At 46.4% G+C, this 22,852-nt stretch overlaps 1 protein-coding gene and 1 long non-coding RNA gene across 8 annotated transcripts in view; one reads left to right on the top strand and one right to left on the bottom strand.

Moving 5' to 3' along the window:
- LAMB3 (laminin subunit beta 3) overlaps positions 1-22,852 on the bottom strand; it is a 64,548-nt gene that overhangs the window by 34,779 nt on the left and 6,917 nt on the right. For 4 of the 7 annotated variants that reach the window (XM_045048485.1, XM_045048486.1, XM_045048488.1 and 1 more), the window contains exons 2-7: positions 14,082-14,210; positions 10,210-10,394; positions 8,391-8,707; positions 4,210-4,519; positions 2,753-2,817; positions 1,790-1,944 (exon numbers count right to left, since the gene is read on the bottom strand). In XM_045048485.1, coding sequence (XP_044904420.1) covers positions 1,790-1,944; positions 2,753-2,780 — 183 coding nt within the window. In that variant the 5' untranslated portion in view covers positions 2,781-2,817; positions 4,210-4,519; positions 8,391-8,707; positions 10,210-10,394; positions 14,082-14,210. Of the gene's footprint in view, positions 1-1,789; positions 1,945-2,752; positions 2,818-4,209; positions 4,520-8,390; positions 8,708-10,209; positions 10,395-11,948; positions 12,072-14,081; positions 14,211-22,852 lie in introns of those variants that run through there. The other 3 variants (XM_045048489.1, XM_045048490.1, XM_019821882.2) reach the window with 3 other exon arrangements.
- Positions 5,396-18,889, top strand: LOC123382707. The gene is made up of 3 exons (XR_006591482.1): positions 5,396-5,457; positions 18,270-18,378; positions 18,700-18,889. It is a non-coding gene; the product is annotated as an uncharacterized LOC123382707 (long non-coding RNA).

Below are 22,852 nucleotides of genomic sequence, written 5' to 3'. Positions count from 1 at the left end.
TGCTTCTCCTTCCAGAAGGCAGGCCAGCCTGAGGAAGGAGGTCAGCAGAAGTCTCCCTGAAATTTTTAGACATACCCTAGTAGCATGATATTTTGAGGGTGTGTAGGAAGGGGGTGGCTAAAACCATTCTGTTGCCTAGAAAGCTCAATATTTCCAGGTCCCCTGATGGGTGTGGAGTAATCTGGGCCCACAGGGAGTACTTGTCTTATGCTGGCCATCTTACCCAACACTGTCAAACAGGGTTTCCTATATCCAACTGGGTGAGCAGCAGAAACCACAGCCATCTCTGTTCAGTGCCTCCAAAGCCACTACCCAGTACCATCTGTCATTAAAAGTAGCCAAGAGAACACTGGTGACAAGAAGGCCAGGGAGGCCCAGAGGCGGTATCAGATGCCACCTCCATCATCCCAAGGACAAGGACTGTCTGGAAAGAGGACACCACAGGCTCTCTGTGAACCCAAGTCTCTTTCATGGCAATCAATCTCTCTTACTCCCCTTCTGTCTGTTTCTCTCTCTCTTTTTCTGAAAAGACTAGAGATTCGAGGAAAACCACTTCCTCACCCACTCCTTTGTCCAAATCTTTGTCTTTGGGGCAGAAAGATGGCCAAATGAGACCTGCAGCTGGGAAACAAGAAAATGCTAAGTGATTTCAACCTTGGTAAACATAAGGCACCAAGAATGATCCCCACCTTATTAAAGAGAAAAGAAAAGACGAGCGCCTGGGTGGCTCAGTCGGTTAAGCGTCCAACTTCGGCTCAGGTCATGATCTCACAGTTCGTGGGTTCGAGCCCTGCGTCAGGCTCTGTGCTGACAGCTCAGAGCCTAGAGCCTGCTTCAGATTTGGTGTCTCCCTCTCTGTCTGCCCCTCCCCTACTCGCATTCCGTCTCTGTCTCAAAAAATAAACATTAAAAAAAAAGTTTAAAAAAGAAAAGAAAGCCAAAGTTCCTACAACAAAGGTCCACAGGCATGTAGAAGAAAAAAAAAAACACAAAAGCTCTCTTAAAAACTCAGTTTCCTAATCAGGTAATGTCAATTGACAGGTCCTAGTGTTTGAGTTTCTGGATTTGTTCAGCTTGTGTTCTGACTTATCAGCTGAGCTGCCAAACCTCCTTTCTGGCCTCATCACTTCTTGGTCTATCCTGCTGATTTATGTTCTCCAACAGCAGTTGGGATGTTTCCCACTTTGCCTGAGTGGACCAACGAGGCTGAGAGGTAAGCTGGCTCTTCATACATGATAGTTGCAAAACACAGAAGGTAAACTCCAGCTTATAATCATACATTGTCCTGCTAGCTCTGTCCACTCATATCCCAACACTGGCCAAAGAGATGGTGGCAAACGAGTAACCATGGCACAACTTAGCTCATCCCACAGCAAGAACACAACCCAGTGCACACATCCCCCCACCTATGCTCCATCAGCCTTGACTTCATCTACCACAGACATGTTAAACTCTACATACTAAAGGATCAATACTCATCCCATTGTCTGTTCTCAAGACTTGAAAACCTGTCCTGCCCATGCCCAAGGACTAGGGAGAGATTTCAGTTTTATAAGCAGAAGAAGAAAAGAGCCATCACGCTAATTCTGAGTACATTTTCTCTTGCCCAATGAAGGAGAAAATTCTGTCAAGGCAGTGATCTGGCCTTATATGTTTCTTGCATTCTCCACAGTGCATGAAGCTGGGGCTATACCAAGTACATTCCAGGCATTCTGTGAACAAATGGCAGACTCACACACAGCCCAATCTTGCCTTTTCCAGCCCTGGAGGCCATGGTGGTAGGGCCTACCTCGCCATACTGGGTGCAGTAGGTCTCAGGCTTGGTCAGTCCACAGGTGGATGAAGCATGGAGAAACCGGGTCCTCCCAATGAGCAGGTCCCCAACGGGTGGATAGCAGGCCCCACGGGAGCAGGCTTGCTGGGCACACAGGAAACTGGGCAAGACTGAAATCACAAGGGTGCTAAGATACAGCCTAGAGAGAGGAGGGTCCACCAGGCCACCCAGTATCCCCCAGGGAAGCATAAATCAGCTAGACTAGCATGCTCCCACTTGGTGGTGGTGGTGAGGATTGCAATCCTGATGCTGCTAGGTAAACAAAACAAAACAAAACAAAACAAAACAAAACAAAACAAAACCCTGATTTCATGTTCCATAACCCATAACTTAAAAAGGAAAGGAGGGGAAACACTGGCAACCAAAAACCCTGGATGATCCTGAAATGTGGCATCCATACGTGGCTTTTAGAGTCAAGTTGCAGGCACATGCTCAGCCACCAGGACATACTCCTCAATCTCTTCACTTGCAGCCTGGCCTCTGTCAGCAACCAGAGCAGGGCTGGCTGCTGGCCATTTGTGCAACACCAGGAGATGCCTGCATTCTTTCTACTCCTTTATCTGCAAAGTTGACCCAGCCGTACTTAGTGAGTGCCCAGTTACAGACCACTGTAAAATCAAGCCATGATGGCTCTGGAACCAGCCAGAGTGAAAGGCTAGGAAATTAGCTGTGCAGGGCACTTGGGAAACCATGAGCCACCCTCAGGTAGAAATAAGAAGACACTTAGGAACCTCTCATCTTCTCTAAAGGCCCAAATGAGCAGGGAAACCTTATGGGTGCCCCAGTAGACAAGTGCTCCAAGCTCAAGGACTACAGGGTGACAGATGATGTTCGTACTTTGGTAAGCTATCCTCTTACCCATGGCTGTCACCTCCCTGCTATATAACAGGGCTTGGAAAGACGGGAATGGATACTTACCAAAACCCAGGAGTAGGAGTGGCCTCATTTTCAGCCAATAGGGGAATCCCCACAGAGGACCTCACCTGGGACAGAACAAAGCAGCTTGGATTTAAAAAATCCATAAAACCTCTGGGGCATACTAGCCCCCTTTACCTAGGGTCTTGACCTAGGATACTTCCGAGCAGCAGGTACATTTGTAGCCAAAAGCTTGGAAAACGTCAGAGCCCTGAACCCAAGTCTGAGCTGGCGTGTGTCTCACAGCATAACCTGGGAAAATGCCATCACCTTACAGACTTCGTCTTCCCCCCTGAGATGGAAGGGAAAGAGGCTTGGCCCTACCCTGCCCACACAATCGTGGGGAGCAGAAAAGGGCTGGGCCCTTTGCAGAAGAGGAGCTATAGAGGCCTTGTTACTACTCCAAGAAACAGAGTTGGCCTTTCTCAGGGCTTGGCCCAACATCCAGGCCCAAAGGTGAGTGGGTCAAAGTGACTGAGGGCCTGGAAGCGAGCTCTCTCTGCCACTGCCATGGTCTCCAGTACCACCCAGGCCACCCTAAGGGTGAGACTGTGGTGGCCACAATTCTGGGCTAAGCAGGTAGCTGGGATGTGATGGGAAGAAAGGGGAGCCTGGCAGAATTTAAAAAGTGAATGACGATTTCATCTGAACTGAAAGCAACTCAAAATGTCTCCCATTTTGGCCCGGGCTGTGCAGGAGGGAGTCCCCAGAATGGGGATTCTGGAGGCTGAGGCTGGATACTCAAAGGGTCCCTCCGGGGGACAGGCAGGCCTACTGTGCTGAGGCAAGCCCCACCCCAGCTCAGGCAGTGCCCAACTCTGTCTTCGTTTGGATGTGTGCCCTGCTCCAGTGACAGCCACAAACTCCCTTGGCTGGGGTGGAAGAATGAGGCGGGGGGTGGGGGTATGTGCAGGACAAGGCATGGCCACAGAGGAACCTGGGGACGCTCCTGGCATTTTTAAATTATACATCCTAATTCATCAAAATTGTTTTCCAATCCCTCCCAGAAGATTCAGGGGCCCCAGGAGGAGATGGGTGGCCTGACGTTGCGCAGCTAATCATGGCCTAAGAGGAGACTCGTTTTTTGGTTTTTCATCCAGTGCTATCTCTGTGCTTCCACTCCCGGGCTAGAATCTTCCAAGACTAGGCATCTGAGTGGCCCTTGGAAGAGCTCTAGCTGGGCCAGCCCACACTTTCTACTACTCTTTGTGCTCAACCCCGATCTGAAGCTGCTTTTTTATGTCACGGAGACTCTTATCAGATGTGAAAATGCAGCCCAAACAATGGCAGACATTTAACCTAGCCTTTGGAGGTGAGCTTGCTTGCTTGGGTGAGCTCCCAGGAAGAACTGAATCAGGCCCTGTAGCCAGGCCCCAGACACCCAGAGATACAGACAGCCCTTCCCCCCTGCGTCTGGCCCTCACCGGGCAGGTGAAGGCAGGTGAAGACAGGTAACATACCTTGCTCCGTGCTGCTTGCTCTTCTTTCTCCAGATGGCCTCTGAGAGCACCCCTTGAATGTGGGGGCTCCTCTCCTGGCTCCCAGTTTTTAAAGAACGGCCTCACCTCTGGAGACTCCCTGGCTGGGCGTAGCCCGCTGCAGGGCGGGCCTCAGGAATCTGGCGGCTGGCACGCCCATCTGCCGTCACAGCACCCCCACCCCCCCAGGACAGGACTGGGCAAGTGGGTCGGTCTCAGAGGCCTCACAGCGAGCTCATCAGTCCCTGGCTGCCCATGGGTGTCCTGGGTGGGGGGTGGTTGAAGGGAGCCACTGCAAACAGAAAGCACCAGGCAAATGTCAGTGACTCCAGGGGGGCAGGGAACGGCACTCACATTGTGATAGACACCACACTTGGCACTTTCCCAAGGCCTATAGGGGTCAGCTTCCTCTTGTGTCCTGGACCACCTTGGACAGAAGACCAAGCAGAGGACACAAAGGTCAGGGCTGTTATATAGGGTATTATTGCCCAGACCTGTCACTGGGCTACAAGGGGAGGAGAACTAAACATCCAGGACCCTGGAAAGCACCAGACCCCTCCCAAGGAGGGGGGAGGGGAAGTGGAAAAACCCTACTTCGTGGGGAATTTGCAGACCCTTTAGGTTCATCAGGAAGGGGTCAAAGCCCAAGGAAAGCTTAAGGGGAATAAACAGGAATAAACTCTAAATGCCTACCCTCCGGCTCCCTCTGCAGGTTGGCAGGGAGCCCCAGGACAGGTAACTACCTGTGAGTCACTGCCCCCAGCTCAGTAAGGGCTGGTCTCGGGGCCCCACCCTTCCAGGGCAGGAATGCCAGCCTGCAGGGCCAGAAAACAGACCTGACCACAAGTGGTGGAAGAAAAGGTTAACCACAACTAGACCCACTTCCCCTGTCTGCCCCCTCCCCCCACTAGGCCTGAGAGCACAGCTTCTTTTGTGGGATTCTGGGTGCACCCTTGCCTTAGGGCCCCTGGGCTGAGGGCCACTGTAAATGGCAGTAACAGACCTAAATGGAAAGGCTGGTCTCAGAGGACACTCATCCCCCAGGTTAGGGTCAGAGAGGGCTTTTAGAGAGATCTGGAAGGTCACCCAGCCCATATCTTGGCACTGTTGAACTGGCATTGTCTTGGAACACCACTCGCTGCCTCAAAGTTTCTATTTAAAGGAGACTCTTAACTATCCAGTCCAGTCTGTCAGTGTCTCCTAAGCAAGAAGTTCTCTACAGTTTGAGGGGTAAGTCCAAGAAATTGGTTAGAGAACCTTAAGGGGAAAATGTAGAATTTTGTGGATTAAACCGGGCGTTTCTAATCTTAGGTTCTAATTTAGTCCAGTAAGCTTAGGTGGGCATGGGAAGTACTATAATTAGCAAATGGGCAATAAGTTATTTACACACATAACAAACACTCCAATAAATGTTAGTGTCTTGACCCCTATAAGAATTCCAGTGAAATCTGGTTTAACTCAACAAGCCAGAGTCAGTACGAACAGCTGCCCTACATGGGCCAGCCTCTGCAACAAGAACACAGAGAGAGCCCCATCACATCCTCCAGAGAAAGGTCACTGCTGACACCCACCCCACCTCCTGGGGCTTAGAGTCCACCCGCCTGGTCTGTGTCTCCCCACTTCTCCAGCTCCCTGAACTCTAAGCTTCCAGGAAGTCTTCACCCTCCTGGAACTGCCCCATCCCTTGCCCACCACCAGGAAAGAGGATGTGACAAAGAACTCATTAATAGTTAACCAGCAGAAGGAGCCGGTGTGGCAATCCCAGACTGTCAGACGAGGTGGGGCAGGTGTGTGGTGGGCCGCACATTGAGTGGCTGGGGCCCTTCAAATCCCCCTCCTTCTCCTCCCTTATGAGGCCAGGAGCCCGGGTAAATAAGCCGTTAGTGTTTCAGACTTCACAGGCTGGGGCAGGCCCCAGGAGTGGTTTCGCTTTACAGAGGGAAATGGCAATTGCTCCGTTTGGGCACCCCCCACACTCTGGGCCAAATCCAGGACGGTGTTTCTGCAGACCCCCAGGGTAGGCTTGTCAGCCTCACTCCTCAGGGATACTGAGCACTCTCCAAAGGGGATCTAGAACCCTCAGGATGGCAGGGCCCCAGGCACAGGCTTTGAACTTCAGAACCCAATTTGTTTAGAGACAAGAAGCCTAAAATAGAGCCAGAGGCTGGGTTAGGACCTGGCCAGGGTTAAAGGGCAGGTGGGGGCATCACTACAATGCCCCAGCCTCCCTTCTGTGTACTCTTCCCTCTCTAACTGCTTCCCATCATCTCGTTCTGGAGCCCTCAGCACCACCACCCTCCCACCAACACCCCCCACACCCCCCTCCCACCAGCCCTGGCTCATTAGAACTTGAGCTTAGGGAAATGGCTACTCAAGTTATCCTTGACTCCGGTGTCTCTTGCACCCACATCATCCTATCAGGAAATACTGTTAGCTCCCCTTCCAAAGGCAAACAGAACCAATCACGTCCACCCTCTTGGCCTGAGCCTCTCTTCCTCAGACTTCTGCAAATCCTCGAACTTTCCTCTTCTTCCTCCTAACTGGTCTTCAGTAGACCCTCTTCTGTTCAGAACCCTGCACTAGCTCCCCATTATGGTCAGGGTCAAAGCCAAAGCCCCTAGAGACATCTGCGAGGCCCTACGTGATCCAAACACCACCATGATTCCTCTGTCTCTACTGATACTGCCCCTCACTCCTTTCACCCTAGGGGCATGGCCTCCTAACTGTGCCTCCAAACCACCAGGCTGCTTCCCTCCTAGGACTCTGCTGCCTTGCCTGGGTACTTCCTCCCCGTGGAACACTGTCCCCTGGGTGTCTACAAGGCTAACTGGCCTACCTCTTTCAAGTCTTTGTTCAAATGTTACTTTCTCAATGACTCTGACCACCCTATTTAAAATGACAAGCAATTTCCCTGCCCAATCCCTGTCCCCAGCCCCCAGCACTCCCAACCCCACCTATCCTACATTATTGGTGGGCTGGGTCTTTCTGGTTGTGGTGTGCAACACTTACCAGCTTTCTACCAACTATATAGCTTACCTATTAATCACGTTTATTTTCTGACTCCTTCCACCAGACTGACATGTTCAAGAAGGCAGAGATTTTTGTCCCTTTTGTTCACTACTGTTTTCCAAGTGCCTTGAAATAGTGCTTGGCACCTAGCAAGGGCTCACTCTTTGTGTAACGAACAGGTTCACACCGAAGTGTAAATAAGGGATATAGTTTAAGGAGTCCCCATGCACTGTGGGTGTATTTGCGTTCTCAGAGGGGACAGTCTGGGCCTCTAGTCACCGGAATGGACGGCTTATAGTGGAAATTCCTGTGGCAGTCAACTGCAGAGAGGGGGGTCTTTCTGGAGGCACCTACCCCCAGATTACATAAATGTCACCATGTTGATGTAGGCAGCATCCTGTGTGCTTATCAGTCATTCCTGGCAATGTCTCTGACAGGGTGTGGGGGTGGCATTAGAATCTCCAGTCTCCATTATCCATCTGTCAGGCTCAACCCATCCAAATTGTCAGGGAGATCAGCCAAGATCTGATCCATGAGAGATCAAGGGATAGGGAGCAAGGAGAGGGAAGGAGAGAAGAAAGGAGAGGAGTTTAAGGTGGATAAGAGAGCCTGGTGCAGGCTGTGGATGCCGGATCACAGGTGTCGGTAGGAAGAGGCCCCAGGTGACTAAGGCCCAGGCACCACCTGAATATGGTGAGTCATGGCTGAGTCTTCGTCTGTGGGACAGGGTAGGCTCCAGGAACAGCCCTGGGGATTCGCCACGTGACTCAAGCTGGCGTGGCCCTTCACACCTGCACCATAGCTCAGTGGCCCAGACATTGGTCACTCTTCCGTGCGCCTCCCCCAAAACCAGAGAGAGACAGTTTATTATGTTACTGAGCACAGGCAAAAACCCAGCCTCAGACAGAGGCCAGCAGAACAGGGGCCTGGGATGCCTGTCAGGGGCTGACTCTATTTCGTGCCCTTCTCTCTCCCCTACCCTCACCTCCTCAGCCTGAATGTCTGCCCAAAGGACAATGGCACACATTAGCTTGGGCCTGAGGTCCAGGAGAAATCAGGCAGTCAACTTAAAATAACTACAGCTAACATTTTACCAAGTGCTCAGGAAGCGCTGTTCTACACCCTTTTTATGTATTAACTCATTTAACACTCACTACATCTCTGTAGAGGATGGCACTTATCCTTCCTATGCAGATGAAGAAAATGAGGCATACTTTCAGGAACTTGGTTCCAGCGGAGGACTGGTGTTAGCTGGGGGCTCCTGGGGAGGCAATGATGCTGTAGGAACATCCAGAACAGACACCATTAAGTTCCTTCCTGTTTGTTTTCCACGCTGACATGCTCTCTTGTGTGGGTAGAGATGAGGAAGGGGCTGGCATCCAAATTCCCCATCTCAGAGGCTCAGGCACATACTGGTAGGGTTTCCCCACCATGCTGACAGGGAGCTGTTCTGACCGAGGACGTGAGTACCCTATAAGGAATGGAAAGAGAGAGAAAGTAGCCGGAAACACATCACAGTGACCTAAACACAGTGTATGTGACAGGATGACACAACTTCTGCCTCGCCACAGGAAGGGGGAATCCCCTCCCCTGAGGTCAGGCTCCTGGGTCACCTCAGCTCCTTCTATCTCCCTGGGTACACCCCCAAATGCTCCACCCTTCCCTCCTGAGGGGTACAGCTCAGTGTAGCCTGCAGCTTGCTAGAGTAGAAAGCTGGCCTATGCCTGGCCCATTGTTGGCTGGCTTCCCAGAGAAGAGGGAAGAATATGTTGGCATTTCTACCACCTGTACTGTGGGTTCCTGACCTTCCTCTAGCAGACAAGCCAGCTCATGACCAAGCATTCTCCACCCCAACCGCCTCTACCTCTGCTGTCCAGTCACTGTCCTCAGGGTATTAGGTTTTCGAGATCTACACCCAACCTCTGTGACCTTTGGCCACAGAGATGCCATGTGGAGCTCCCCATGTGGCCATGGCCCAGCCGGAGAGGAGAGAGACAGATGCCTGAAGGGGGCAACGTGCAGCCACGCGGCAGGTCAGCAGCATTTGGGGAAGACACGGAGGGGGACTGTGGGCATTTGCCTCAGGAGATCTGCTCCCCGAGCTAGCAGAGGGCTGCCAAACAGGACTTCAAACTTCTAAATACAATCCCAGAAAGGGCCAGTAGGCCGACAAACTGAACATCCAAATGTTCAAACTGGCGTTTGTTGCCGGAGTATGGGGAAGTGAGCACTTCGAGGTTTGAGGGGGGAGGGGGGCATCGGTGTATCTGGCTTCACATCTGGAATTAGCCCCAACTAAAGGCTTTTAATCAGCACCTCCTTGCAGTGCTTGTGGCCGCATAGGGTCCACGTATGGACTGGAGCATCCCGGAAATCCTGGTCCTAGCTCCAGCTCTGTTACTCAACTAAAGTGTAAACTAGGGCAAGCCCCTCGCTGGGTCTCATTTTCATCATTTGAGAATACAGGTGTTGGATTTTACTTGTTCTCAATCCAGGCTGTCCCTCAGAACTACTTGCAAGACTTAGAAAATCACAGACTTAAGCCAGGCACCACCCCCAAATTTAATTGGCTTGCAGAGTGGCTGGGGCATTCAATGTTTCTGAATCTCCCCTAAAGCCCTCTCCAGCTCCAGAATGTTCTGCTCTCAGGGTGGACAGCAGTTAAAGCCCGGACCTCAAGGTGAGCGAGGTGAAGGTGAAGGTCTTGACTCTGCACCCCCAGCTGTGTGCTTTTGCACAACCAAAACGGCTTGCCTACAATGGGAATATCAGCCATCTGCCTCGTGGATCCTTATAAAGTTTAAAGGAAACAATGCAAACTTGTGGCCTGGCTAGGTGCGTCCTCTATAAAAGATGTCTGTGCTCACGTGCACATCACATGCAGGCGTCAAGGCCTATGATAAGCAGAATCTGCAGTTGTTCTTATCAAAATGCAAATATCAATCCCATCCAGATATTTCATAGCTCACTTACCGGGCAGCAGGCCATCCACGGAAGCCCCAGGGCCCAACCCGAAAATCTGTGCTTTGTGCATTCCACTCTGTTCCTTAGGGGCTGCAAAGTCCTCAGAAGCCATGACTTGGACCAGAAGGGATGAGGGGACACTCTGGGGGCCAACGAGCTAAGCTCCCGAGAGCAGGGCGATGCTCCCAGCATTCCTGCACAGGGAAGGACAGAGGGTAGAGGGCAGGGAGTGTTTACAAACAGAGGATAGAGGGCAGAGGAACAAGTGTAAGGATAAACAGACTTACTGTTTTATGGCCATCAAGATTTAGCAAAACCAGAGTCCAACACCTGATAAAGATAGGAGTCAAAGCTGGTCTGGGCAGATGTTTTGTTCTTAACTCAGGGCAGCTGCCTAGCAAATCTGAGGGCGATAGATAAAAGGCACTTTCTTTTCCTGGGGCCTTTGTTTTACACAGATCAAAGCCTGGGCAATATCCCAGCAGAGAAGGGTGATGAGTCTTTATCCAATCTCATTCCTTCCCCTGAAAATGTGAGTCAAAACTGACTCCCTTCTGATCTAAAATACTGATAAGAGATTTAATACTGATAAAGAGGGAAAAGTTGATGGGATACTGTTAAGTGGGGCGGGGGGTGGAGAATTAGAAAATAAACGTACATAAAATCTACTTAACTCGAAAGAAAACTAATATTCAGAGAGAAGACACAGAGGAAATAGCCATGTTAATATTTCCTGTCTCTTTCTTTCTTTAAAAAAATTTTTAATGTTTATTTTTGAGAGAGAGTCACAGAGTGCAAATGGAGAAGGAGCAGAGAGAGAGGGAGACAAGAATCTGAAGTAGTCTCCAGGCTCCAAGGTGTCAGCACAGAGCCTGACACAGGGCTCAAACTCACGAACCGTGAGATCATGACCGGAGCCAAAGTCGAACGCTTAACTGGGGCCACACAGGTGCCTTTCTTCCTTCCTTCCTTTCTTTCTTTCAGAGAGAACGAGTGTGAGCGAGGGAGGAACCAGCAGGGGAGGGGCAGAGAGAGAGGGAGAGAGAGAACCCCAAGCGGACTCCACACCTAGTGCAGAGCCAGACACGGGGTTCAGTCTCACAACTGTGAGATAACAACCTGAGCAGAAATCAAGATTGGGATGCTTAACCAACCGAGCCACCCAGGCTCCCCTTCCTGTCTGTTTCTATTTCTCTGCATGCCTTCGTCTTCCATAATGAGCATATTTTATTAGAATAATCAGTAAACATAAAGTAAAAAGCGTCAGGGTGAAGACAGTAATTTTTGTTCATCTACAAACTATTAATCCATCTCTCTTTGCTCCCTCCTCTGCCCTGAACCACTATACCCAGGGACCGCGCAGGAGTTCACTACAAATTTTCTAAATCATTGTAGATTTTGTAAGATATGGCTTCCCTTTCTTAATAAAGATTGCTTCTTGGGGCTGTTAGAGTTCTTATGTCAAGAAAGCCCTTAGCATAGTTCCTCAATAAATGTATGTGCTAATAAACGTGTAAGGAAGAACAGACAAAAAGAGAGGGAGGGCAGCAAATGTAACAAGTAACTACCAGCACCTTATCTTCCTGCTTGTATGGGCAAATCAAAAGAAAGAAAGGGCAAATCAAAAGAAAGAAAGAGTCAGTTCTGGTTTATCTATATTTTGAGGGGAAAGAGGAAGTGAGGATAACTAAAATTCCCACCCTCACCCAACTTTGCCTTTCCCATGCAATTCTCCCAGAATAACATACCTAATTCTGAACTTCCCCACTGCTCACTCGGAAATTTGCATACCCAGCAGCTCCCAGTGCTCAAGTATAATCACACATTTGGATTCCTAACTGTGATGTTGCATCTCTCGATCTGATGTGTGTGCACTGTCCCCAACGATCCTTGTAGCTAGCACTGCCAGATAAAATACAGAGGTCCCAGTTAAATTTGTATCTTAGATAAACAAGGGACACGTTGTCAGTATAAGTAGAACCCCAAAGATTGCATGAGGCATACTTATACTAAAACAGGATCCATTATTTATCTGAAATTCTAATTTTACTGGGCTTCTCATATTTTTATTTGCTGAATCTGGCAAACTTACTTGTAGTAGATGGTTCACTCATGGCTTCCAGACTTTTCCTAACCTGCACACCTTCCTCTAGAAGTTCCTCCATCTGTCAGCAATCTTCTTAAGATATGGTGCTTAGAAGTGAACACGGGTGTCCTGGTGTCCAATGTCTGACATCATGGCGGCATGCTCTGGGCATGAGTCCCTTGATCAAAGACCTCTCCAGGTGAAAGACCAAGAACTAAACAACAGTATAGAGAACTAAACAACCTGCATCATCTGGAGACTCTGTGTATGCTTCCCTGGACATGAGAGGTTGCATTTACTCCTTTGGTTAAGTATTACTCCAGAAAGAAATAGCTATGTATTACCCTGAAAGAACAGAAGGGAACAAAATATTTTTCTGTTTTTGCTATGTATAAGGAATCATTCTAAACACCACATCTACAGTATCTCACTTATGTATCCCAGAAGCCCTAGAAGGTGGCTCTTTAAAGGAGATATTATTTCCCTTTTTTATAGCCTCAGCATTATTAGGTAGCTTGAAAAGTTTACGAGGTGTTAGAGACTGACTATGTCTGCACCCCCCACCCCCCGCCAGATTCATATGTTGAAACCTTAACCTCAATGTGATGGTATTGGGAGATGAGGCCTTTGGAAGGTAATTAGGTTTAGATGAGGTCATGTGGGTATAGTCCCCATAATGGGATTAGAGACCTTATAAGTAGAGGAGCAGACGCCAGAGCTCTGCCTCCACTGTGTGGGAACACAGTAAGGGGACACCTGTCTGAAGCCAGGAAGCTGGCTCTCATCAGGAACCCGATTACTAGCACCATCATCTTGGCCTTCTAGCCTCCTAGAACTGTGAGAAATAAATGTCTATTGCTTAAGCCACCCAATCTATGGTATATTATTTGGGTAGCCCAAGGTGATGAAGACACAGAACTAGCATTTTAGTCAGGTTATGCTGCAGTAATAAACTAACCACAAAACCTCACCAGCACAACACAACAAACATTTATTTGTTGTTCGTACAAAGTAAAATGAGAGACAATGGTGAGGGGAGAGGTCCTCTGTTCTATAGCCATTCAGGGACTTCTGCCATCTTGTAGCTACACCAACAAGGACACATGTCCTTAATGATCATGACAGCAAGGATAGAGGAGTGTGGAGAAGTTCTCCCATATTCCATGCTTCAGCTCTAAAGTGACACCATCATTTGGCTTACAACTTATTGGCCAGAACTGCTCAGAGGGCGCCTAAGTGATCTTCCTCTGTGCCCAGAAAAGGAAAATGCAATACAGCGTGGTGAACAAATAGCACTGTCTACCACAACTAGTATATGGTAAAACCAGAATCCATCAGCGTATCTTTGAGTTTCCAAAAATCCAAATTCTTTCCATTGCATATCTGGTCCTCCCAAGATTAAGGGAATCTGTTTTTGACAAAAAGGAAAAGTCACATGGAATAGTTTGTGGAATACAACATCTCAAGGAAAGTGATAGGAAAAAATGGCCTGGTGAATATTTTAGATTTGCAAAACCTAAAGCATCACCAGTGGTATCCCCTTGGAAAACCTTAGAAACATAGCCCGTGAGATCTCTACAAGATGTAGATAGAGGATAAATATCTATGAGACAGGCAGGTTGCTCTAGTTTCTGAGAGAAAAATCACGGGGGTTGGGGGCGAATCTTCAAGGAAAAGATTCTGGTATGTTGTAGGGTGACTAACCACTGCAGTTTTCCAGGATTCTCCTTGTTTTAGCCCCAGAAATTCTATGTCTCAGAGAACACTCTTTTGTCTCAGACAAATGCTTGCTCACCTGGTTGTACATCGATACTTCTTCTCCCAGACAGGTTTTGAACATGTCACATCAGGTGGCTCAGTAAACTCTGCATGAAGATGTGCGATGGTTCGAGAAAGTGAAGTTGGCTCTGAGTCCTAGAAAAACCTGAATGGAATAGCACATGAGAATAAGACTCTCCCCCAGGGAAGAGCTTGCGAAGCTCCTGTATGAATATTAGACATCTTATCAAAGCTCGCGAAGCTCCTGTATGAATATTAGACATCTTATCAAAGCAGTTGTCTTCAAGGACCTAGGGAAAGAAAACAGCATTCCAGTACAACTTTTGTTCTGGCAACTCTAATCCTGCTGTCGGAGCCTGAAGTACAGGAGGCTCTTCCCAGCCAAATCACACCAAGGACCCATATTGAGCTTATAGACACATTAACATCTCTATCTTGTCTCAAATCAAATACTGTTAAAACCATGGCCTACACCTTGAACTTTTGCCCTTCTTCAGAGGTACATGCACATACACATACACACATAGACACACACACATGCCTTTGTGCTTTTTCCAGTGTACATTTCATCTTATTAGCACTCGCCTAGCGCTCCATTTGCTGAGCTGGATTTGGTACGCACTTTGACCTGTACGCTTTCCATCATCTCCAGATTAAAATACCAAGTCCACAGCCAGACTCTCAGGTGCTGCTGAAAAAGCTGCACATTTGACCTTATCTCAAACAGCAACCTTCACACAAGTGCTCTGATCCAGCCATTCCACTCCCTTGACCATATTTAGGCTCAATTCATTCAGCTCCGCCTGTCTGCCTGGCCATCTCCATCTCTTGTGTACTTGGATAAATTCTAAATCCAAGAGTTGGATCAGGTTCCTGGATCAGTGATGACTTCTCAGCTATTCTTTGTAAATCCTTCCCAAGTCCCAGCAGCAGACCTTACTTATACAATTCAAGCAACAATCAGCACTGTTCTGTTTGTAAATCCCTTCTACACCAAATTTACATATTAACACCTATTCAAATTTTAGTTATTTTGTGATTTGTCCCCAAATCTTGATTGTAAACTCTTTGAGGACAGGAATGACCCTTGGCCATTCTTTTTATCCCCTAATGAGTGCGTAGCCCAGTGTTTGTACATAGTAGGTGCTCAAAAACAGATATTGATTTATTAGTATGGATCCATAGGGCAAGGGAAAACCTAACAAAAAGTGTTGAAAAATATGCTGCCATGAATATTGACACATGATTCCCTTTCAGGACAACATAGAGAGAAAAGTAAATATTTTTTTCTCCTAAGAACTAGAACCCGAGAAAATTCATGATGAGCCAATCTGCTGATCAACAGGTTCTCAAAGTTAGGCTTCCTATTCCATCTACCATGGTTGGTACTTGGGGAGAGAAAGGCCAGGAATCAAAATGGCAGTATTTTTGGTTTGGGGAACTGAAATACTTCTGTGCTCAGGCTATGGACCCAGGCCACTCAAGGCATATAAGACCCAGCTTTTAGAATAGTCAGAGGCAATGATAGGAATAAATGTGGGTCCAAGGGAGGAAAGGGCACAAGTGGAGAGAGGTTCTTAGGACACAAGAACTCCTCAACATGTTTTAAGAACTCTTTGTTACTCTCAGAGAATCAGGGAACATATGTAGCCTAAGGTCTGTCAGCCCCTACCTGTCCTTGTGCTGCCAAAGATAATGTATTCCATTGGTACTTGTAGGCCCATTCCAACCCTGGGCCAATGAGCACCAAGCCTAAGACACTAAAAAACCCCTTCCCACAACCCAAAGGGTCTCAGAATAGTTGTCTCTCGAAGTTCATTAACTAGGGCCAACAGTGTCCTGTTATCCCTCCAGCTGTCCTGGCAGCCTGGACTTGGATGTGAACCCTCCCAGCAAATCAGACTGTGTACATAACACCCCTCCACCCCCAGCTTCTATCGGCTCCTCATCCTCAGAGCCTGGGCTTTTCTTCCGGCTCTCCTCATCACATGTCAGCAGACTCTTCTGACTTTTGACCCAGAAACACAAAAACACCCAGAACCATTCATTCACAAAACAAATATTTACTGAGCATCCACCAAGCAAGGCACCCAGTGACCAGTAGTAAATAAGTCAGACAGAATCACTGTCTGGAGGGAGACTGCTGTCTCATGGGACACAGATGCTAAACACATAATTACCAAATAATTTATTAATTATGTAACAACAGTGATCTCAACTTCTTTAGCCATCCAAATCACCCTTTCTTCTACTATCAAAAAAACCATAATGCTGACAGTTCTAGGGAAATGCTAGCAGATAATACAAGTTCATTCTAGTTGCCGTTTGTCCTCAAATACTCATAGCTTTCTTTTAACCATCTCTCTGGCCTATTTTGACCTCAAACCCAAAGACACAATCCTTCCTCCATTCCTCAAAGAACAAAACACATAGCTGCTGAGTTTAAGAACTTGTACTGAAAATTTGGAAGTGACACCAGGAAACTACAACCTAAAAATAAATACTAGTTTTCATCAGCCCCAGAATTCACCCAACATCATGGCATGTTCCTACTGCTTTAAGCCTTGACCAGGTTACTGGAGCCAAGGGCCTCCCTCCATGTAACCAGTCAGGGTCCTCCCTTTTCACGGACTCACTTCTCCCATCCCACCCCATGAAGACAGACTTTTACGGGTAACAACCCAAGGTGGCCTACATGCCTTGGTATTAATCTACTCACTGTTACTTGCTATACATCAGCATTTATTCATTCATTCATTCATTCATTCATTCATTCATTCTGTTCATATTTATTGAACACTTATTTTGTACCAGGCATTGTGCTAGATGAGGACAAACAAGATAGCCGCAAAAAAGACAGATAAGAGGTAAACAATAAACAAGTAAACCAAAGACTAAATCTGACAATTACAAATTTCACCATTTTTGTGAAATATTATTTTAATGGGATGATATAGTAGATATGGATCTCAGGATATTGGGAGTGCCACTTTAGAAAGGATGGATAAGAGGAGTCTCTCCAAGGAGGCGACCTTTGGGATGAGATTTAGGGCTGGACTTCCAAAGGGAGGTTAAATGTGTATTTAAGGTGCCAGCAAAGTAGAGGTACCAACATTTTTTTTACAAATTTTTATATTTAAATTTTTTTTAAAGATATGGAAGTAAACATCTTGGGCAAAATTAGAAGGCTGTATGTAAATCCCCAATATATATTTTAAATTTTAATGCTATTATTTTTATTTACATGGGCAGGGGGGGAAGCTCAATCTTTTCAGGGCTTAGGACCTCTCAAGTCTTGTTTAAGCCATAGGAGATACTAGAATCACCCACAGGAATTAAGGTGGATCCACCTTGGGGACCTCCCAGGCAATGATGGCTTTTAAAAACTCCCAGGATGATTCTAAAGTGGAGCCAGGGCTGAGAACCACTGACCTAGGGAAATACTGTAGATAGAGAAGAGGAATCATGGTAGGACTCTGGAAAAACCCCCAGCATTAAGAGAGTAATTCACAACCTTGGCTGCACATTGGAATCACCTTTAGACCTTTAAACATTACTGATCTTTGGGTCCTACTTGGCAAGATTTTTTATTTAATTGATCTAGCCTGGTCTTCAGAAATGTTAAAAGCTCCCCAGTGATTCTAATGCATGTTCAAGATTAAGAACCACTGACTGATAGAAAAGAAAGATGTAATGAAGGAAATCTGGGAAGAAGAAACTAAGGTGAAACAATGAAGAAAAGGAGAGTGCAGTGTCCCTGAAGCAAAGAGAAAAGGTGTTTCTAAAAGGAAGAAATAGTTATTATCTGTTGAATGATAAAACCCAGTTCATTCAATAAATATCCCATTGGATTTTGGTGGGGTGGTGGTAATGGAAGCCAGATGGACATGGGCAAAAGAGTGAATGGTTGATGAAGAAATAGATATAGTGATTGTAGACAACTGTTAATAAACAATTTTAGTTATAAAGAGGAACAAAGAATTCAGGCAGCATCTGTAGCCAGAATTGAGAACCACTTCCCAGATGATTTCCTACCGTTCCATAGATTGAGACCCAGTGCTCTGCGTCTATAGACCTTTCTGCAGTGATGGAAATGTTCTATACCTGTGCTGTCCGATATGGTAGCCACTAGCTAGTTGTGGTTGTTGAATGCTTGAAATGCAATTCAGGTGACTGATGAACTGATTTTTTTTTTTTTTTTAAGTAGGCTTCATGCCCATCGTAGGGCCCAACATGGGCATGAACTCACAATCCTGAGATCAAGACCAAAGCTGAGATCAAGATTTGGACACTTAACCAACTGAGCCACTCAGGTACACCAGAATTTTTAATTTTATTAAATCATCTGTCCAATAATATAACTTAATCATGGGGGCACTATCCCATCCTATTCATAAATGCTGGGGGTTTTAAAGGGCTTGTACATCAGGGACCATCTTAAAATTCTGTCTACCACATTAGAAATGAGTCCTTTGCTAAGTCATACAGTAGTTCTAGTTTTAGTTTTTTGAAAAACCTCCATATTGTTTTCCAGAGTGTCTGTACCAGTTTGCAATCCCACGAATAGTGCAAAAGTGTTCCCCTTTCTCCGCATCATTGCCAACATCTGTTGTTTCCTGAATTGCTAATTTTAGCCACTCTGACAGACCTGTCCATTGACTGACGAATGGATAAAGAAGATGTGATTCTACCAGTACTAGTCGGCGATGAAAAAGAAGGAAATCTTACCATTTGCAACAACGTGGATGGAACTGGAGGGTATTATGCTAAGCAAAACAAGTCAGTCAGAGAAAGACAGATATCATATGATTTCATTCACATGTGGAATTTGAGAAACTCAACAGATGAACATAAGGGAAGAGAAGGAAAAATAAGATAAAAACAATGAGGGAGGCAAACCACAAGAGACTCTTAAATACAGAGAATAACTGAGGTTGCTGGAGGGGTGGTGGGTGGGTGGGGGATGGGTTAAATGGTTGATGGGCATTAAGGAGGGAATTTTCGGGATGAGCACTTGGTGTCATATGTAAGAGATGAATCACTGGGTTCTACTCCTGAAGCCAAGACTACATTGTGTATTAACTAAGTTGAATTTTAATTTAAAAATAATAAAGAAATAAAGAAATGAGCCCTTTATTCCAAGAGGGCTCCTGGTCTAGAGTCTGGATGTGAAGGGAGAAAATCAGATTTGGTGATACATACTCTTAGAACAACTACTCCATAAGCTGATTTAGGAATAAGACCTATTGCTCTGCTTCACCCCTAGCCCAAGACAAACAATATCTCCACAGTCCCCATATTCCCATCCTTTCTCTCTTGTCTCTGTTCTCTCATGGGGTATTTCCCCATTTCCAAGATCTCAGCCACTCTCAACTCACTGAAACCTCTCAAATCTTCAACTCCCAACCCAATCTCTCTCCAGAGCTCCAGATTCATGATTCATATACAACCACTTAATGACCATCTTTGCTTGCATGTCTCACAAACAGCCCAAACTCATTATAACCAAAATGGAACTCATTCTCTTCCTCCTCAAACGTGTTCTTCTTTCTTTTCTCTCCAAACCTGGGAGTCACCTCTAACTCCTTTTCTCTTCTACAGCACTAAGTCTTCCAGCTTTACCTACAATTCATCACTCAAATCTGTCTCCCTCTATCCACATTACCTTTATCTCAGCCTAGTCCATGACTACCTGAATTACTCTAAAAATATCCCACTCGCTGCCTCTCATCTTGCTCCACTCATGTATTCTTCACTCCAATAGTGATCTACTTAAAATGCCAAACTTGTTGAACTGTGCTGCTGTCTGAAATCCATCAATTTCTCTGACTGCCAGCAGGATAACCAATTCAATATAAGATAAATTGATAGCTATGATTAAATAACTCAGTGGACTTCGCATTGTGCTAGCCCTGAGAACAGTGTACTGAACAAGACAGAGATAGTTGCCACCTTCATAGAGCTGACAGTCTTGCAATAGAAACAGACAACGGTCATGAGAAGGAAAGTGAAATGGCTGTGGGAACCATGCAGCACAGGGTGCTTCCCTCATCCGAGCAGCAGGGAAGGCTTCTCTGAGACAGTGAGAGGACAGTGACACTTGAAGGATGAGTAAATGTTCACCAGATTAAGGGAAATGAGGAGAGTGTTCCAGGTGGAGAGAACAACATGAGGAAGGATCTGAAGTTATGAAGGAACAGACCAGTGGGGCTGGCACCTAGAAAGTAAGGGTTGAGGGATATACAATGAAACTGGAAAAAAAGGCAAGGACAAAGTCATGAGTGAACTTATACACCATGCTAAGAATCCAGGGCATTATGCAAAGGGCAAGATGGGGAGCCATCGAAGGGTTCTAAAAAGAAGAATGACATGATAAGTTTGCTTTTTTTTTTTTTAAGATTATATTGGATTGGATTGGATTGGATTGGATTGGATTGGATTGGATTGGACTGGACTGGACTGGCTTAGACTGGATTGGATAGGTCAAGACCCAATGCAGAGAGACCAGTTATGAGACCACAGCAATAGTGCAGGTAAGATGATGAGGGTTTAGACTAGGAGGGTGGCAAGGGGGATAGCAAACAAAGTCAAGAGGTATTTAAGAGGCAGAATGATAACTCTTTTTTTTTTAGGGGGGGCAAGTGAGCAAGGGGCAGAGAGAGAGAGGGAGGGAGGGTGTGGAGAAAAAGAGAGATAGAGAAGTGGGGCTCACCCAGGGCTTAAGGCTCATGTTTTTACACAAAGTGGGGCTGGAGCTCACCCGAAATCAGGCTTGTGCTTACCCAAAGTGGGGCTTGTGCTCACCTGATGTGAAACTCGAACTCACCAAGTGAACTCATGAGATCATGACCTGAGCTGAAGTCAGATGCTTAATGACTGAGCCACCCAGGTGCCCCAGAATAACAAGTCTTGATGATCATGTATGAGAGGTGACAGAGAGAGAGGAGAAAAGGATGACTCCCAGGCTTACAACCTGGGCTACCAGATAGATTGTGAAGCCTTGACCAGGAAAGATGGTGGTGCAAGTTTTGGAGGTGGAAATATCAATTTTGGCTTCAGATATGAAAAGTTCGATACCTGCAAGATATCCAAGTCCAGATGTAGACTAGGCAGGAAGATACAGAGGTCTAGGGCTCAGATGTATACGTCATCTTTACAGAACAATAATGGAAGCCTTGCAAGGAAACTAAATCACCTGAAGAGAATGTGTAGAGTTTAAAAAGAGGTTCCAAGACTGAGTCCTGAGAAGTGCAAAAGTGAGAAAAAGAGGTCGTATAGAGGTTGTATAAAAGGCAAAAGTGAGAAAAAGAGGTCGTATAGAGGTTGTATAAAAGGCAAAAGTGAGAAAAAGAACTAAAGAGTGTCCAGAATAGAATAGGAGGAAAATTAGAACAATATGACATGGAAGCCAAGAAGAATGTATTTCTAGAATATGGGAGTGGTCATTAGTTACTAGACATCACATGTGTAGGTGACCATATGCATAATTGTTCATTATGGTTTCTGTGCCTACTACTTCCTCCTCATTTCCTGCCATTTCCCAAAACCCATCCTTTATGTTCTGACACCAATTTTGCTTAACTTCTCTTGGACACTGAAATGTATTTTCATACATCCTACCCTTTCTATATGCAGCCCTCTTTCATTCCAGTCCTCCCCCAACCCTGAGCCCCTACTCCCAGAGTCACTGATGAACATCATCCATCCTTTAATACCTTCAGCTGCTCAGGCATCATCCACTCTTGGGCCTTCTTTGACAACTTCCTCCCCAAACTGAATCAATATAGTACCCATTCTACTCTATTTGTTTCCCTGGTGTATATTTCTATTATTGTGCTTATCCTAGGATATTGTAATAATTTATTTAATGCCTGAGTCCTCTACTTGACTGTGAGCTTCATGAGGGCAAAAACAATGTTGTATTCTGGGGCACCTGGGTGGCTCAGTTGGTTAAGTGTCTTGACTCTTAATATCAGCTCGGTCATGATCGTGAGATCGAGCCCAGTATCAGGCTCCACACTCTCTCCCTCTTTCTCTGCCCCTCCCCTTTGCTCTCTCTCTCAAATATATATATTTTTTAAACAATGTTGTATTTTGCTTTCTATAACTATACTTAACACAGTAATGGATACATGGCTGGCTTCAACAAATGTTTTTGGTTTTTTTTCCCCCCAAATGTTAATTTATTTTTTTGGGGGGGTGGGGCAGAGAGAGAGAGAGGGAGACACAGAATCCAAAGCAGGCTCCAGGCTCTGAGCTGTCAGCCCAGAGACCCACGTGGAGCTTGAACTCATGAACCACAAGATCATGACCGGAGCCTAAGTCAGATGCTTAACGGAATGAGCCATCCAGGCACCCCAAAACGAATAGTCAGACACTTAACCAACTGAGCCACCCAGGCGCCCCTTCAACAAGTGTTTTTGGATCTTATTGCTGACTATATGTCACCTAGAGAATGTGAATGACCTGGGCTGGGATAAAGGACTACAAGAATTGCTGACACAAGCAGGGGGCAAAGACAACAGAGTAATGACTGAATCAATGACATGTATTGATTGCTTCATTTGTGCCAGACTGCTAAGCCTTTTCCAGTTCTCTAGCTCATCCAGTCTTTATCACATCTCATTTCATAGGTGTTATCATCAACCCCACTTTACAGATGAGGAAATGGAGACTAGAGAAGTTAGGTCACTTGTCCAAGGTCAGACCCTGGTAAGAGAAGCCAGGTCTTGAATGAACCCAAGTCTGTTTGACTCCAGAACCCTATTCTGTTAAGTCTAGCTGGGA

Source organism: Felis catus, chromosome F1, assembly GCF_018350175.1.
Source record: "Felis catus isolate Fca126 chromosome F1, F.catus_Fca126_mat1.0, whole genome shotgun sequence".
In the NCBI taxonomy this organism is placed as follows: Eukaryota; Metazoa; Chordata; class Mammalia; order Carnivora; family Felidae; genus Felis; species Felis catus.
The sequence above is the reverse complement of the archived record's forward strand: the minus strand, read 5'-3'. Positions and strand labels throughout refer to the sequence as shown.